Source organism: Sparus aurata, chromosome 15 (genome assembly GCF_900880675.1).
Source record: "Sparus aurata chromosome 15, fSpaAur1.1, whole genome shotgun sequence".
Classification (NCBI taxonomy): Eukaryota; Metazoa; Chordata; class Actinopteri; order Spariformes; family Sparidae; genus Sparus; species Sparus aurata.
In genome coordinates, this window is record NC_044201.1 from 25,221,814 (window position 1) to 25,240,025 (window position 18,212).

The 18,212-nt window shown below is 42.5% G+C and overlaps 1 protein-coding gene across 9 annotated transcripts in view; it reads right to left on the reverse strand.

The window, feature by feature from the left end:
• Positions 1 to 18,212, reverse strand: part of kcnq5a (potassium voltage-gated channel, KQT-like subfamily, member 5a) — a 102,314-nt gene that overhangs the window by 6,818 nt on the left and 77,284 nt on the right. For 3 of the 9 annotated variants that reach the window (XM_030442324.1, XM_030442328.1, XM_030442323.1), the window contains 9 exons: positions 17,344 to 17,454; positions 17,144 to 17,239; positions 13,572 to 13,666; positions 11,881 to 11,907; positions 9,815 to 9,868; positions 6,808 to 7,049; positions 5,350 to 5,458; positions 1,251 to 1,382; positions 803 to 919 (listed from right to left, as the gene is read on the reverse strand). In XM_030442324.1, the coding sequence (XP_030298184.1) occupies positions 803 to 919; positions 1,251 to 1,382; positions 5,350 to 5,458; positions 6,808 to 7,049; positions 9,815 to 9,868; positions 11,881 to 11,907; positions 13,572 to 13,666; positions 17,144 to 17,239; positions 17,344 to 17,454 (983 nt within the window). Of the gene's footprint in view, positions 1 to 802; positions 920 to 1,250; positions 1,383 to 5,349; positions 5,459 to 6,807; positions 7,050 to 9,814; positions 9,869 to 11,880; positions 11,908 to 13,571; positions 13,667 to 13,931; positions 14,021 to 17,143; positions 17,240 to 17,343; positions 17,455 to 18,212 lie in introns of all 9 variants that reach the window. The other 6 variants (XM_030442329.1, XM_030442325.1, XM_030442330.1 and 3 more) reach the window with 5 other exon arrangements.

The following is an 18,212-nucleotide window of genomic DNA, read 5'->3' on the forward strand; positions in this document are numbered from 1 at the left end:
CAATGTAAAAGTCCCAATCCATAACTACACCACAGCTCCCCCTGCCGAGACAAAACTCTCCCCTTCCTCTACAAATGAAGTGATTACAGACATTTGAAACTGAAAGCCTCTTGTGTGTATGTGGCTTAAAGCTACAAAAGGAAACAGGAACTGAAGCAAGCGGCTGAATGATAATGAACAAGTCTGATTTTCCACACATCTAATGTGGTAAACTGACTTAATACTTCAAATGAATTCTGGATTGGTGCTTTTACATTAGTATAAGATTGATACCCTGCTTCTCTAAGTATCAATGAGGAATACTTCTACAATCACTTGCAGCTCACAATGTTTTAGTTGATGAGGTCATCAAGGTGCCCAAATCAGGACTGTCACATGGTTTATGTCATTATCACAAGTATCATATTACTTTATATTAATCGAATAAAAAGGTTTGATAAAGGACAACTTTTAGTTGAGAAAACGTTATATTTTGTGTCTTCTAAAACTGTCATTAATCCATCGCTTGAGCTCCTTGATGACCTCTACAGTCAAATCTGGGTCAAACAGCTAATTTGGTAATGTCTCTCTCAACCTGGCAGTTAAACACCTGGAATTTTGTCAAGAATATGGAAGGCAAGCGCTGTGAAATGATGATATCAGTTTCCCTGCTTGTTTTTATTTTCATGGGCTACTCATGTGTAAAGACGCAGGGAATTTTCTTATAAATGCAAATGCGAATGCGCGCTGCTTGACCCAGGTGTGACATCATTATGTTTTGATTAAGCAGTTGGCAAGCAGATCATGGCGGGGCAGGTCTAACCCCGATGGAGACTGTTTCCTCCGGGCCTGGCTGTAATATAAATGCAGGGAGGGAGAAGAAAAGGTCTTGTGGCGGCTGCTGATAGGCCTCGGAGGGGGACCCACCACTGTGTCTAATCTGGGGAAAGACAAGTGACGCATGTACATACACAGCAGATACACAAACTGTGGGTTAAAAAGACAGTTAGAGGTGAGATCAAGATAAACGTTGGTTGATTTAATTCAAAAAGGATTATCTAGAGCGTTATAGCCAAGTGATGAGCAACATTTGCTGCAACATCCACCTCTGCAAGTCCATGCTGAAGAATAAAAACTCTTATAAAAGAACAATTGTATCAATGAAAATGAGGATGAGGTCATATTTAAGCTAAAAATGGCAAACACATTTGTCCAAATGTAAGGAGAATGATTTTGTAAATCAAATGCGTGTGTGTCCAGTGTGTCCTGACCTAGTCTGAAGGCTCTTGATGCGACAGAGCATGTCCAGGTGTCCAGCAGAGTACTGCTCTATGACGTCCTTCACATCGTACGGACGCAACGTCTCCTTGAACTTCTTCTTTGCCACGTGGAACTTCATGATCCTGCACACAAGAAGTAAAAATGAGAGAGACAGAGAGAGATCCTGAAGTGATTCGGTCAAAAGATGCTTGGAAAATAAAGGTGTAATTACTGCAAACAACCACTAGATAGTAGCAGCAACTTTGTGAAATCCACAGTATGAGCCTTGTTAGGTTTCACTTGTTGATCTTTTTTTGGGAGTGCGATAAAGAAAACATTATTAAAATCTCAAATAACTCCAGGAGTATCTAATGGGAAACCAAAGTTGCCCAGGTTCTCTTGTCAAATCTATGAAAATCAAAACAAATGGGTTTGAAACTCGAGTGTAATCCTCTGTCTCCCTCTATTTGGTGAAAAGAGCCGCTGCTGAGTGAATAATATTGATACAGGTAAAGAGATCTAGGTACTGGGTACATCTGGATTCCCCGGTGGCTTCTGCCTTTCTCCAGTTGCCTGTTTTTCTCACTGTCTAAATGGAAACAATGGGGACAGATGACCCTCTGTAATAACAGTCCTGGCAGGGGTGGGGGGTCTCCAACCCTCAACCTGACACCCTGGGAAAGCCCTGGGCTCTGGCTGCCCATGGAGAAGGCCTGCTGGGTGGGCAGGCTGGCCAGTGTTGAGTGGTAGTGGTGATCTTTGTGTGTCTGTGTCTGGGGCTTTGACTGACATCGGCTCAGTTCTCATGAAAACAGAGGAGGTTATAGTCTCTGCAAAAATGATGCAAGCGATGAGCGACTCGATGTTCTTACCAAACTACGATTATAGAAGGACACATTGTGGAAAATGCTTGGATTCCATGTGCGTCTGAAAAGACTCCACTGGAAATTCTTACATAACTTGCACTCTAACTGTGTTAAAAGCATGAAAACTACAAACTCGGACAGAGCTGGATGTGCCACACATGACTCCCACACAGGTACAGGCAGGGGTCAGGTGCAGCCGGTAGAGCTGCGATTATAGGAAATGTTGCAGCAACACGTAGATGAAGATACCACCCAACTATTATACTAATACTGCTCGTGTTTGTTAACATATTATTTGTGAAAAATAATATATAGCTTGGTAGCACATTGCCAACTATTCACCCTAAGTGTGCCGGTGGGACAGTTTATTCATAGAAGATGCTTTTCAGCATCTGAGAATATCATCAAAAATCTAATCTGCATATTTTTTTTCACTCATATATTAAAGAAAACGTTTTGCGGTCCACCAAACATTTCCGGAGCTGCACAGCATTCTCCTCAACGACTGAAGTAACTGGGGACTTGTTTTAAAATGTTAAGAAAACACCAACAAAGAGCCACCACAGTAGCTCAGGGCTCCAGTCTGACCCGTGGCCCTTTGCTGCATGTCACCCTCCCCCTCTCTCTCATCCCGTTTCCTGTCATATCTCAAGCTGTCCTATCAACTAGAGCCATAAAAAGGCCATAAAACTACTGAAAACATATCTAAAAAAGGTAAAGAGAAAGAAATCCACGTGTCCAGAAGCTTGAGATCCCAGATGAATTTGAAAAGACGTCGATTTCAACTTGAAAAATGGTGCAAACGACATAATTTCAAATCAGTTTTGGGATCTTGGGCTTCGGCAGAGTTACATTACACCAATTTTATGTTTTCTTTCTCTGTGTAAGTTGTACGTTTAATGTCTACGTCAGTTGTTTAGGAGACTGTTGAATCTCTGTTTTTTTCACTTTTGGGTGAACTTTTTCTTTTAAACTTTTTAATAGTCGTATGTCGATGTGTTCAAACTCTTGGTTGGATAAATATATGTATGATTAAATGTAGACGTGGAGGAAACATGAAGCAGTTTGATCAAAGCAGGAAACATTTTATATAATTGCCGAGATGTAAAGTATAGACTTTCTTCCCCAGCAAACTCTGGAGTTAATGACATTAATGGAGGAGCATCAGTGGCCGAATCATAATGACCTCAGCTTTCATCTTACGCTAGTTTCAGACCTTTAACTTGTCCTGTCACCCTGAACATCGGATATCTGTCTGAACCTTACAAGAAAATAAAAACTGCAGTGATTAGTCGATCAAACAACTATTTTGATGATTGATTAATCATGTCCCTCATTTGTTTTAAGCAAAAATGTTATTATCTGGTTCCAGCTTTTTAAATGTGAGAATTGTCTCCTTTTCGTTGTTATTTCTTGTCGTAAATGCAGAGTCTTTGGGTTTTGGGCTGTTGGTTTGACAAATAGCTCCCATATGACAACTAGAAACTTCTTAATAAACAACAGAACCTCTTAAGTGCCCACTAAAGGTTCACTAACGACCACTTGAACCTAATTAACAACAACTACTATCCTTTAATGATCACTAACTTCTTCAGTCACCTCTAGAACCTCCAATCTCCTCACTAGAACAACTTCAATAATTACTATAATCTCCTCAGCAACCACTAGAACCTCTTCATGACCACTAGAACCTCTTCATGACCACTAGAACATCATAAACGATCACTAGAATAATCTTAATAACCAACCTCCTCCATGACCATTGAAACTTCATAGGCGACCACAAGAACCCTCTGACCACTAGAACCTCTTCAATGACCACTAGAACCTGCTTAACAACAGCTACTATCCTCTTAATGATGACTAGAATCTCTTCAGTGACCACTAGAACCTTTTCCTTGACCACTACAACTTCTTCAGTGACATCTAGAACCTTCAATCTGATCACTCAACTTCAGTAATAACTAGAATCTCCTTCATGACCACTAGAACCTCCCCTGTAACCATTAGAACATCAAAAATGATCACTAGAATCGTCTTAATGACCAAACTCCTCCATGACCACTAGAACTTCATAGGCGACCACAAGAACCATCTGACCGCTAGAACCTTTTAAACCTCAGCTACTATCCTCTTAATGATTACTAAATTCCCTTCAGTGACCACTAGAACCTTTTCCTTGACCACTAGAACTTATCATCCTTCAGACAGCTGCAGGAACCCCACCCTTAGGTCAATTATCTCACCAACCGCTAATATTCTATATAAAACCTCCTTTACCGAGTGAAAATGTCCATTTTAATGATGAAGAGGCTGAGAAGAAGCGATGGAGTGAGAGAATCAGTTGGCGCCGGTTGGATAAACATGTGCTCATAGGGGGCCGGTGCCAGTGTAAGAGAGCAGGGTCCAGGGAAACACACACACACACACACACACACACACACACACACACACACGCACACCCTTCAGAGCAACCCTCAAACCCAGCAGCAGCAGCAGCAGCAAAAACAGAAGAAACCAAACAGAAACATATAAAAAAAAGCTTCGCCTGAGGGAACTAAACATCTGTGAGCCCCTGCACTCAGGGGTGCATGTATGTTTTCCACATCTAGATTTACATGTACAGTGGAGGGAAGAGAGACGGGGGTTTGTGATGTTATATGTGTTATATTATGTATTCAGTTCCCTCCCGAGAGACCGGAGCGCTGTGAGGGGAAGAAGGATGTTTATATATTCAGCAGGCATAATGTAACTACAGGTATACAGCAGCTTATTGCCTCTCTTTTTTTTTTCCCCAGGACATAAATCATTCATGAACTTCCCAATCAATGCACACAGATCATAAACAGCCTTTAAAGAACGACAGGGGCGGCCAGTCGATCAATATAGCAAAGGAACCGTGATCTGACTTCGACATGAGCTCGGCCACAGAAAAGATTCTATTAGGTATACCATCACCAGCCAGCCAATCATAAGAGGAGGAGGCAGTTCAATCACCGATCACCACGACTGATAGTTCTTAAGTTCAGTGAGCTTTCGCTGTGGAATCAATGAACACAAGGCTGAGAAAATAAGCCCTCAGGGAGGAGTTTAAATAATGTGGTTAATCAATGCGAAGCCCTTCTATTGTAAATAGACAAACAAAGCCAATCAGAAAAGCAGGAGGGCTTCAGTGGCACCAGTAGACAGAACCAGAACCAACAGGTAGATGATAATGTGAAGTGTAGCAGCAGCAGGATCTCACCTGACAGCTCTGATGACGGCCTTGAGGGCGGCTGATAGATCCTCCACTGTAACGTCGCAGTGGCAGCCTCTCTCATCGAAGGAATCCTCTGTGGTCATGCCCGCATCCACTACGAGAGACAGACCGCCGTTTCATCAACAAATGCAGCGCCGTGCAAAATCGTTCCCAGTCTTAAAACTCATAAAACACTCTCTGCATAGCGGGTCCTGACAGGAGTTTTTTCCATTTCTTTTTCAAACTGATACTATTTTGGCTTTGAGGAGGTGTAAATTTATGTCCTGGCTTGGATGGGATCCGTAGGAATGGGCAGCGTTTTGCCAGCTCAGCTATGTAAGGTGAAAGAAGAGGGTATATATTTTCTTAATAGTGCCAATAATCACGAGATGGGAGACACACACGGAAACACGGACGCAGATTTAAGAGATAAAAGAAGACAGACGCGTAGGCAAAAAAGATATAAAGATAGTGAATGATAATGTAAAGCATATAAGAGGTTATTAACTCAGTTCAAATAAATGATACAGGGGAATAAGAGGAGAAGCAGAAGTGCAATTGAAACAGTTAGTAATTTTGTGTATTACTGTAGTGAAGGAAATGTGAGATAAAACGCTGATGCACGACATAATGTATAAATACACATTATAACAACACATTAATTGTCCTTTGCGCAGAAAGTTGGATTGAGTTTTAAAGTACAGAAGGGTTTTAACAAAGTGTGTAATTCATTTTGTTGAAGAAAATTCAAAATTCCAATATATCCCGTTGAATAAAAAAGATAAATGTATGACATTCATCTTCCTGTATCTCTAGAATATCAAGACAATATATATTATATATAAACTGGATATTTAATATTTTGAAGGAGACCTGGACAATTTCCAGTAATGTTTGTGGAGAAAAAAACATTTTTATTTTAATCCAAAACACGATTTATTCCCTAACCTAAATAAATAATACAGAAAGGTCTGAACTCTGAACTGTTGATTATCTAACTCTCAGTTCTGAAGGCCAAAGCCAAACGGTCGAGATTTGAAACCAGGTTGTCAGCAGCTTTTAAATCTTTGTAGTTCTTCCAAATGTTTTTAGGAATTCTTGTTGTTTCTTTGTTTTTGGTTGTCTTACTGGACAATATTTGTTCGTCTGTCGAGTTTTCTTGGTCACTTCATGGAATTATATTTGTTTTTCTGTTCCTTTTCCAATTTGATGAACCTGAAATATTTGGCAGATAATCTCTTTGGATACTTTAGCATCTCTAGTACAATGCAACCATCATTTCTGTGCATTCAAACAAAGATTGTCTGCACATTATGTGTTTGTGATGTCTGGCCCGGTGGCAGTTCACTGAGGTCGAAGAGATTAAATAAAGCTGCTAAATATACCGTGTAAAATGCCATACTGTGCTGAGGAGGGTAATTTGACAGATGCCATTTACAGTAAGATGGACACTGTGCGGCTCACCATCTGGGACAGCAGTACGAGGCTGACTCTTCAGCCTCAGCGACGGCCTGAAGCGGGTGCGATCGTTGAAGCTCCAGCTCTTCTGCACTTTGGCGGGGCTCCCTCCCATCAGCTCGGGGCCTCCCACCACCTCGTTGCCAGGGGAACAGCGTTGGCGGTCGTTGATGGACGTCTGCCTGCTCTTCATGCTCTGACCGCGAGGACTCGCCATCCGGACCCTCTCCTTAAAACTCAACTTCTGACTGCAGGGAGGGAGGAGAAGGAGGCAGAGAAGAGGAGGATGGAGGAGAGAAAGATTTAGGATGGGGGAGATAGAGGGAGCAAGAGTGATGGAGGTGATATCCCAGGGAAGAAGACGAGTTAGAGGTTGAGTCGATAGAGAAAGAGAGTGAGTGGCAGAGGTCGGGGATGATAAAGAGACACACAGACACAAGGAAAGAGAGAAAAAAGGGACGCTGTCAACACATATTTCCCCTCAGAGAGTGAGAAGAGTTCAGGGCGCAGACACAGGGCAGCGTTCTGTCTTTTCCTTCAGCCCAAACATCATCCATCCAGCTGACATGCCCAGAACACCAGAACAAAGCCAGACTGAACCACCGAGCCACCAAAACAAACCCCTCAAGTGCTGCAGTCCTCACCCGATCGCCTGATAATCTGTCCGTGTACTCGCTTTTCAAAACAGAGTTAATGAGATTTCTAAAGGTGATATGTGATGCCGGGTATCATTAATACATCATCACCACATTCATTCTGAGACTACCTTAAACAAATGAGCCCGTTATTGAGAGAAGCCTCGAACAGACTCAACAGTGTTTTCCACGGTTAGAGTCTTTTGGGTAAATGTCAAAGTTCTCTACGCACTGACTTCTGAGCATAAAGAGAAAACTCCCCCAAAGACTGTGACGATAAATCACCTACAGCATGTTAATGTTTATTATCTAATCCAATAAAAGAAGCAACCACAGTTCTGGTATCGATCGTTCACTGTAGTGACACCATACGATATTTTGATGTTTACATATTTACCTCACAAAATAGTTGTATTATCAATCTTTGTCTTCCTCTATCCTTTGATTTTTGCCTGTGTCAGTGATTAAATAACACATAACATCAGCCACATTATACGAAAATGGAGAAGAACAAAATACTAAACCCCATCTATCCACCTGATGTTGGTTGGGGTGCAGACAGTTCTCCCTCGCCGCAGTAAACTTTTACGTTGCTAAGGCGAATAGACCAGCATGCAATGCAGCAGAACGATGAGAGAGGGAGGGAGAGAGAGTTGCAGGGTTTACATGCCATGATTCCCATTTATTTCCAGACTGCAACTAAATTTCAGTATTTTAATCAGTTTGAATCACTTTAACAGAAAAATAACCTTTATAATAACCAGAACCTTGAAGACTTTGGGGAGTTATGTTTTATTTTGAATAGATTTTCTTTCACAAATCTAGACCTGTGCAATATTTTCCTTACTTTCCCAAACTGATAGGAACATAGTTTCAGTGACTCAACATGTGGGCCTCAAGTTCATTTCCATGGGTCATCAGATGTTGTGGAGGAAAAATTTAAAAAACAAATTTTAGACCAGGGGAGAAGTTTCTACATGACACTGCCATGTTCAGGTGATATAAAGTGACACTTTCAGGAAGTTGTGAGGTCAAAGTCTCAGTTCTCGGGGGGTCTTGAACCCTAACCTGATTTTTCAGAAGGGTCACGACTTGAAATAGAACAACTGCCTTCACAGGACACGACAGTACATTTTTACCAATGCTCGTGGGAAGAACTAAAATCTATTAGCACGTAATGCAGTGGTAGCTGTTTTCTGTTCTCAATCCTGAAACAAACACGTATTATTTCCTTAATCATACCTTCATGACCTTTCTTTGCACCTCTAATGGATTACATGACTGAAAAGGGATGTGAAGCAGTACAACAAGAAGCAGCCTAAAGGGGCTCTATGTAACCATTTGTAGCAATTTACAAGTATTAATCACCTTTTTATCGACAGCCTGTTAATGAGAATGTCTCAGGCGCCTCTAAAAGCCTGTGAACAATTTATTTCACTTGCTTAATGCTGCTGGACTGTGGATTTCTTTGTGAAGGACTCACATTGGATCTTCCACGACAGTCCGCAGGATGAGACCTTATGCACATGATCTGGAGTGCAGCAGTAGCTAACGTTAGCACAACACAAAAGTTCCAAAGAGCCCTTTTAATACCTAAACCTGTAAAGTGACATGTGAAGGAGCATAATTTGAGGTAAACCGGCACAAATTACTCACTTTATTCCGATTCCTTTTAACTGAATTTTCATTGGACTAGTTTATTTTTTACAACTGGTGAGACTAGCTTCAAAAATATCCTTTGAAAGAACCAACTTGTTGCCTCAAGAGTCTAGAAATCTATGTTTTTTTAATGAAAGATATGAATTAAACAAAAAGATACTCATGTAACTGGACTCTTAATGGTTCATGAGTTGGACTGGGACATTTGAAGTCGGCACATAGAAAACATAGAAAATAGAAAAAGAAGGCAAATTTGGATCTTGGGTCATCACTATTTAATGTGAACCTTGACTTATCGAGCTCTCTTGCTGAGAGAGTAGATCCTTTTCCAAAACTTGACTTTCTTTTAGAGAATTTGAAATCATGAAAATGTCGAGCAACATGCACAATGCCTATCCATTTAACAGGGACTCAACATGCAGTTTACTGACTGTGACTCTGAATGATATGTTTATGTCTAATTCACGATAAAAATATCAATTTAGGTAAATTTCCCTTTAATCTGTAACATGGTAACAAAGTCTTTGCATTCGACAGGCAGCAGGCAGCAGGACTCGTCTCAGACAAAGTCCTTCAGGGGGAGAAAGCGATTGAGGAGGGAGGCAAAAAGGAAGTAAACTTTATATTTGTACTTTTCCTCCATGCTATTAGTCAGTCATTCCCACAGGTTACTGGGCTAAGGGCAGGGCAGAGAGGATGCTGGGTAGGACTGCAGGTACCTCCTATATTTCCGAGTATACCTTCTGAAGAGCCTCCCATTACTTAGACCCTTACTAGAGCGAAGGAGGGAGAGACGGACGTAGGAGGGAATGGAGAGGACAGAGATAAAAGGAGGAAGGAGATTAAAAGAGGAAGGAGAGGAGAAATCTTTCATCGTCAGTGCTGATGAGTGAACACACAGAGAAAGGCAGGCGACACATTTCAGAGGGGATGAGCGAACAGGGATGTGGTAAAACCAACCTGAACTCCTGTGATAGTGTCATCAAACTAAAGCGTGAGTCACTTTTCTTTTTACTGAAAATGTGAAGAAACCCCTAAAAGATGAGAAGAAGCGTCCAGGTTTAAAGAAGCGAGAGAACCAGAAGGAATCATGTTTTCATCTCTGCTCACATTCAGCTTATATTACTGCGGGTTAATTTCCTGGAGCTGCATTAAAACCGATACATGGAGGTAGTACTCACACACCTGCCCACGCATAAACTCCACGTTAACCCCCATCATCTTTTTCTTTCACGCCGCCTCTCGCTTCCAATATCCAAGCGCACTTACGCTCAGCATGATGTCCGCTGTAGCAGTTTGTGGTGCGCCTAATGTTTACTACTGCTGGTGTTTACAAGTCTGCTTAAGCGAAAACCGCCACCCGTTTGCCACGGCACCTACCGCCGCCAAGCAGCCTGTAAAACCGCTAATAACACACAGGGCCGTGTGTTCTCTCGGTCGGAGGAGAGCAGGCAGAGAGGAGACGGCGTCATAAAAGGGCGCATAATTAGGATTTCACGAGTGCAAATTGGACTTTGTGCAGCAAAAGTTTCTAAGAAGGGAAAGCCTAATTAAACGCAGGCCTTTAATCAGAGGGAGTTCTGGGGGACGAGTGTTGTCATGGATGCGACGAAGCCTAATTAAATGTTGTTTTGTTTAAGGATGAGGAGCGTGTTTGTTTGTGTGTTTGACTCAGAGAATAAACGTATTCTTTATAAGTGTGTGTGTGTGTGTGTGTGTGTGTGTGGCTGTCTTCTGTTTAAATGGCTCAGAAGCTGCTGGCTCGACACACGGCCCCCGAATGTTTCCAAAGAAGCTCTGCACTGTAAAAACTATACTAGCATAATTAAACTCACAAATCTCACTCTGTCTTCCTCCCCTCTCCCTCTGAAAGCCCCTATCTCCCCTCCCCCGTTCCTCCCCCCTTTTTTGCAACTTCGCTCCGTCTCTCCTAGACTTCTGTTTGATGAGTTATATAAATACCATCCCAATGGAAAAAGTGCGTCATGGTACAGACATGGTACAGACTCCTGTCTTGAAGGCGTGTGTGTGTGTTAACGCACACACACACACACACACACACACACACTGAACAAAGACAGAAAAAAAAGCCCATCAACCTTCTCTGCCTGAGAGTCAAGTGCAGAGAGGGAACCAGAAGTGAAAGGAGACAAAATCAGAGATGGAGAAGTGAAGATACAAGTTGGAAAAAGTGAGAAAGAAAGCCGGCGCGCTGTACTTGGCGAGAGACCGTTTAAACGCAGCCTCTTGTTCTGCTTTATCGCCGGATACTCTTAGTTTACCTGATCAATAACTGTACTTCAGCGGAGCACTTGAGAGGATGTATCAGCCGCCCGATTATTTCCTGTGCAACTCAAATGGCAAATAAATCCCTCTCCTTTTATCAGAACACATCAACCGCCTTATTGCACAAACTGTAATTTGCATCATAGCACTGCAGAGAACCAATATTGCTCATTTCTATCCTCACATCTGCAGTCAATAAAGCATAGCAACAAAACAAAACACGCTAATTATAAGTTCAGCCCCTCGCAATCATTAGCTGATTCACAAACCATTAGCTATTACCTCGTTAAATGTCAGGGAGTAAATGACTAAGGAGGAGATGAATTATTCTTTGGACACGATATTTAAATCTGTCATGAAATGGTGAATTAAACAAAAAGACTGAACAAATAAAAGCAACAAAAACAAGATGAGAACTGTGTAAAACATGAGGCGTGTCATTAACTGGATCATATGTTGAGTGAATGTGTTCGTGTCTTCAGCTGAGAGTCATACAAACCTGTAGGTAGTCTCGCCCTGCTCTTTCCTTCAGGGGTTAGTGGGATAAAGAGGAGGAGACAAAGGGAGAGAAATCAGTATTCCAGTGGGTTAAAAATAGCTTTATACAGATGTTTAGGCTAATGGATATGGGGAGGCATCAAGCCAAAAGGAAACAAAATGAAAGAGTTCACGGGGGTTAATCATTTTACAAGCGCATGCAAGCTACAGTATGAACGTGCACAGTCGGGGTAAAGCGTTCAGATCGGAGAAGTCGAACTTGAGTGTGAACATGTGTGTTTCAGATCCTGCGTCATTGTTAAGCGTGAGTGAACCACTGAACTCATTTCAATAAAGTCAGCGCCAGATACAAATCTTCAGAGATTCGAGGTACAAAAAGCAATTTCTGGAGAAAGATACGCGATTGTTGAGTCTCATTCTCGTCGTCAGATACTGAGGCTTTGGACGTGGTGGCGGGTCGGGCCGGGCCACCAGGGGTGCTGTCAGTCACATCTGGGGGTGTCGAAGGGTCAGGTGACATCACTGACATCATTGTAAATATTAACGTTTTTTCTATTAATTTGAAAACCCAAAATAACTTGTCAATTTCCCAAAAAATTAAAAAGGTTTTGAACTACAGCAGAGACCAACATACTACAGTAAAGAGATAAGGAGGGAGAGAGACGGGTGAAATAACTCAATTTTGTGAGTTTGGATAAACTTTAAAACTTTTTAAATGACAATGTGGGCCTTCTTCTTAATTTGGAATATATCATATGTGACTTTTTTTTTCCCCCCATTCGTGTACAAGAGATAGTGTCCGTTTGTTCCAGTAATGTACATGTTTATTCAAACAGAACGAGGAGGTGAAATCCCATCACAGCTGTTCGATCACTCATGTTTAGACGCCTGATGCCAGGTGTGAAGTGATGAGTTGTCCCCTTGTGATCGGATCACCAAGGATGCACATTAATGCTGGAATAAACAGCCTCATATACGATAATGCAGCGCAATGAGGATGCAGATGTTTCATAAAAGGAGAGGGGCGGATATAACGTGAATCTTCCTGGTAGCAGAGACTCCAGACTGCGTAGTTCAAACACCTGATTTACAAACCAGAAAACTGTAGAGCAGCTTCAGGCTACATGATCAAATCAAGTTTTTATATCCTGTGGACTTTTCTGTTCATATTCTCACACTCCCTCTTTGTCTCACTCTATCTAAATGATGTCTCATTTTATAGGGGCGCTGCAGCACCGTCAGCACCTCTAGTTCCCCCTTCCATGCCGACCACCAACCCAAAGCATCAGTATTTGATGACCTGGGAAAGAGACTCAACAATCCACTATCTTGCAAATTGCTCCCAGCATGCCATATGAGTCAAAGACATTTATAATTATCGATATTCATCAATAAACATTTATGAAACTGAATTAAGAGAATACCTCAGAAACTTCCAAATGTGCCATTTAACTGTCTGAAGGGTGTTACAGATCACGCATGCTTGACAAACCATCCCAGATCGGGGGGGAAAAGAAGAGTTACGCTTATGAAGGAATGGTTGCAATGCTGCATAACAATGAGTCAGTGGAAAAAGTAAGAGTTGAAGCAGCACCGATGGAGACGAGCAGACACCAGCTGAGGGGGGAAGTGATGAGGAGAAGGGGCTGAGCAGCAGCGGCCATGTTTGTAAGTCTGTAAGTTGTTACCTACTTGGCGGGGCTGCAGGTATGCAACGCCTTCAAATGAGGCTTCCAGGTAGCAATGGAAACCGAGTGTTCATCAGCAGCATAACTACGCCAGACACACTACGTGCAGAGTCGACAGGATAAAATAAAAATAATGGTAAATGAAACAATTAACAAAGTAAGGTGTGGGAGGAAATAAGGGATGAAGGAGGAACGTATAAGTTGGGTAGAAAGTGAGAAAAAGGAAGGTGAGGAGGGAGAAAAAGAAAAAGCTGATTAGTTCTTTTTTGGGTAGTGTTGATGCGTCGTGTTTGGGGACTGTCGGAGGGAGGTGGGGGGCAATGACGGAGGTGGAGGTGGAGGTGGAGGTGGTGGGGATACATGCCTGAAGGGGGGGAGGGCGCTTTGATAGTGGTGCCAGGTGGCTCTGAGGTAGGGACGAGCACCGTCGGTGGAGTACAGACGCCAAGCCGCCTGGGTGGGGGAGGGAGCAGAGACGGACAGGACACACATACGTCCACGAGTAAACAAACAAACCAGCAAACACACGGACAGACACACAAACGGGACACAAGAGGGCAATGGCACAAATGTGGTGAGGAGAAAGGGGATTGAGATATGTGTGAATATGTGACATACACAGGGCACGTTTTAGGGGCATGTAACCAGCTGGCAGCCATGTTGGAGGTCCTCGGTGAGGCCATGAGGGGTTTGTACAGAAACAGCTTTGTTCAATCCAAATTAGGAAATGGATGATAGGAAACATATCCAGACAATAATTGAAAGAAAGTGTATTGGTTCTAGTTTTTGCACCCAAACTCCACCAACACTTGATTACAGTGGTGGCAGAGTGAATCTATTTTGTCTTATTTTTTTTACTGCCATGGTTGGTTTGGGAAGGCTGATGGAATTTTGAATAGATGCGGCCATCATATCAGAAAAACACTTTGCCTTGATTTGAGAGGCAATAACAACTTATCTCGACTTCGCGCTTGAAGGCCTTGCTGCTATTAGGAAATATATTCCAATGTGCACCGAACACAGGCAACATTTTAAAACCAAACCAGCTGAAAATTCAGTGACGTTTTTTGCAAGTCAAAAAAAGGCAGTGATGAACATTAGATTTAGCAAATACAACGTCTGTGAGCTTATTTTCGTGTTTGTTTGCTTTGCTCGATGGATCCAGTTAAGTAACAACATTTGAAGTTGAGCTGAGTGCGGATTCAGTGTGTTCTGACTCTACTGTAACTAAAGATCTGGCTGGATACAGTCCAAAAATAGTCACACTGTTCTGTTTATTGAGTTTTTACACATTTATCAGTGCGTTCCGCTTTTACAGCCTGCACAGTCGTACATTTTGGGCTCTATGTCACACAGATGCAGAATGTATAATTTGTGTTCAACAGTGACGCTCATTTGGAAACCTATGTATCAGCTGTTCAGCAGAAACCACCCACATCCACGACAATCAATTCCACAGGTTGGTTTCTTTGCATCCAAAAATCAGCATTTAGTTGCCGCCGAGTGAACCTCCTCAGTGGCGCCAGGTGTGGTTACGAGATTTGTGACATGACTGGAAAAGCCTTTATAATAACACTTTACACAGTCAGGGCGGGAAATTAACACCGGCCACCTGCCAAACGCTGGTCAGTTTTGGCTGCTGATTGTTACGCTTCTCCCGGGACAGTTTAAAGTCGCCTGGAAGATTCAAATGTTGAAAAAACACTCAAACTAAATAGTTATAGCAGCAGGTGAAATTTTGAATTTGACCAGCTGCTGAGGCTCGAGGACGGCGGTAACTTCCCGTCCTGCAGACAGAGCGAGACGCGCACAAACACACAGTGGTTTGAAGCAGGGAGAGCTGGTGTAGAGGTGGGGGAGTGAAGTGACAGACAGTGTAGTAATGTCATCCACAAGTTTAACACATCAAAGCTGCGTCCAAGTTTCCTTTTACCTGTTGAGGAAAATGTTATGAGCTTGGCGGACAACAGACAGTGACCAGGTGCTTGACACAAAGCCAATGAAACAGAAACAAGATCAACACACGCAGGATTAATTGCTCCCTTAGCGGGTTATTTAGGATCTATTGGGCTCCAACTGGTCTTTGTCAACCATAAAAAAATATTGGTAACAGGGAGGACGGACACAGCGAGATTTAAAATAATTAATTATTCACCTAAATAATTTAAATAACCCCCAGGTTTTATACTGAGATCTGGGATGCAGCGACGTCCCGGCACACAAATCCACATTTTACCAAGATTCACTAAACCGCTGATTTGAAAGTGAAAAAAAAAAGTGGATACACGCATTCTGTCTTCTGTAATCAAGCCCCATATTATAGTGCATACGTGTCCAACACTTCAAAATTGAGAGAAGTAGCTGTGACAATTCTTGGCTCCTTTTGTAACTGTTTTTGAAAAGCAACAGGTAATATCAGCCTTATTCAATCTAGAAACCCTTCATTAAGTCACAAATGTAGCATTTTGCAGAGAGTTTGGTAAAAAGTTAAGATGTTCAGGGTTTTTTTCCACAAATTGCAAATGGGTAGTTTTGAAAACTGGATTAGTGGCAAAGTTCAGGACTTAATTTCGATGGATCGCTTGTGTTGTTTGTCCTAAAGCGTCTTCACAAACGGAAACTACATCCTCACATTTCAGCATTTAAACTCCAATGACGTCAGAATCGATGTTTAAGGGTTTTATTGAATTTCAGTTCAGTTTAGAGTTTGCGTATTCCTAGAAAATGCAAAAGAAATTATGATGACTAATCCTGCACTCAGAGGCGTATATAGATTTTTCATCCAATCAGGGCTCTCCTAACTTTTCTGACACTGCCAGGGATGTATAAAGACACGGAAAGCTAGCATAGAGGAAGGTAGACAGAACACACACACACACGCAGAGAAACTCAGAAACACACGTACAAGCAAACATAGAATAACACCACATATAATCACAGACAGTTTAGGGTACACACACACACACACACACACACACACACACACACACACACACACACACACACAGTCCACAGCAGATATTTATTGCTCATTACAAAGTAATGCAGCTGGTCCTGTCTATTACAATGACTGACGGTTTGGAGGAGCGTCTGCCCAGGGAATGATCGCCATGGAAACGGCTCATAAATCCCAGCAGTGTGTGTTGCTGTTGGACCTGAGAGACGACAGCGCGCCTCACACACCGTTAGTCATCATCAGCTACACACCCTGACAGCCCAGAGAGGGAGATACACACATACACACACACACACACACACACACACCACATACACACTCATATTAAATACTTAATGAAACACCTTCACCCTGATAGGAGGAGAGGTACATCACCCGTACACACGTTTCAACATATTCCCAGGAGACAAAACACACATATTTATTCAGACAGAGTCACACAGTGAACAGCTTAGAGACAGTAAACACAGACAAGAAGCGCACACACAGACACACACATGTGAAAAGTTGCACATAAAAGGAAAGAAAGTTTCTGATTTCACACTCATCCTCAGCTGCTGCCAACAACAACAACAAAAAAAAGTGTGTTATTGGTCACTGAAGTGTGTGTGCGTCTCTACCTGGATGAGGCTGGCAGCTGGGTTCCTCCTCTTCTCGAAGTGCTTCTGTCGATGCTGCTCCTGCACCTTCAGGGCAAAGCCTGACCCCAGAATACCCTACAGGCAGAAACACTGAGTGTTAAAATCCCCCCCAAAGACATGAGCCTTAGCTTCGAGACACTGTGAGGACATAGAGGCAATCTGAGAAGTGTTTGACTTACAGCTGGCAGAGCGAAGAAGGAGATCCCCAGCAGAGCAAATCCGGCTGATAATAACCGTCCGGTCCACGTCTGCGGGGTCTTGTCACCGTAGCCGATGGTCGTGAGGGTGATCTGAAGCATCAGACATCAACAATCAGGAATCAGAGCTTTGCCTGACATCTTGGCCCTCGCTCACTCATCCTCTACTCCCCCTCACTGACCAGATCACTGTGGCATTGCGTGAACAACAGTTACTATATTAAAAGAAATGAAAGTTCGCGTTTGGGTGGATGTTAACAGCAGTAACACGATGGTGATGGTAATATGGTAAGCAACTTCACACGACGCTGTCCTTGGAGTCCAACTCTCCAACTCCAAAACTCGATTTGCTTTGGTTAAATCTTTCTTTTTACTTCTGTTGTCATTTCGAGTCGTGACTAGCATTTAAGGTCGTCTGTTGTGGAAATTGGAAATAAAGATTGTGACACAAGTTGTGTGAGTATTATATTAGAGCCTTTGCAAAGGGATCACAGCTCTACAGAGAGTGCAAGCATGTGCCAAAGAAGTGTGTGTGTGTGTGTGGTGTTCGTAGGGTGTTTCTCACGGGGTGAGGGTATAATCTGCCCACACATACTGAGGAAATGAGAATAAACAGGAGAAGTGAGAATTGAGAAAAACAAGCGCATTTGGGTCGGGTCATGGTCTGGTCAGCATGTCTTCTGTACAGACACAAGTGTGTAGACGGTACAGGATGTTCAAGTCACATGTCAATCACACTTCCATCACAGGTCCGACCTTTCAGACTTTCATGCTGTTCTTGTTTTTTTCGGTACCGTTTTGTTTTGACACATCAAATCGACTCGAATGCAAGAAAAACTCAAGCTGACAGT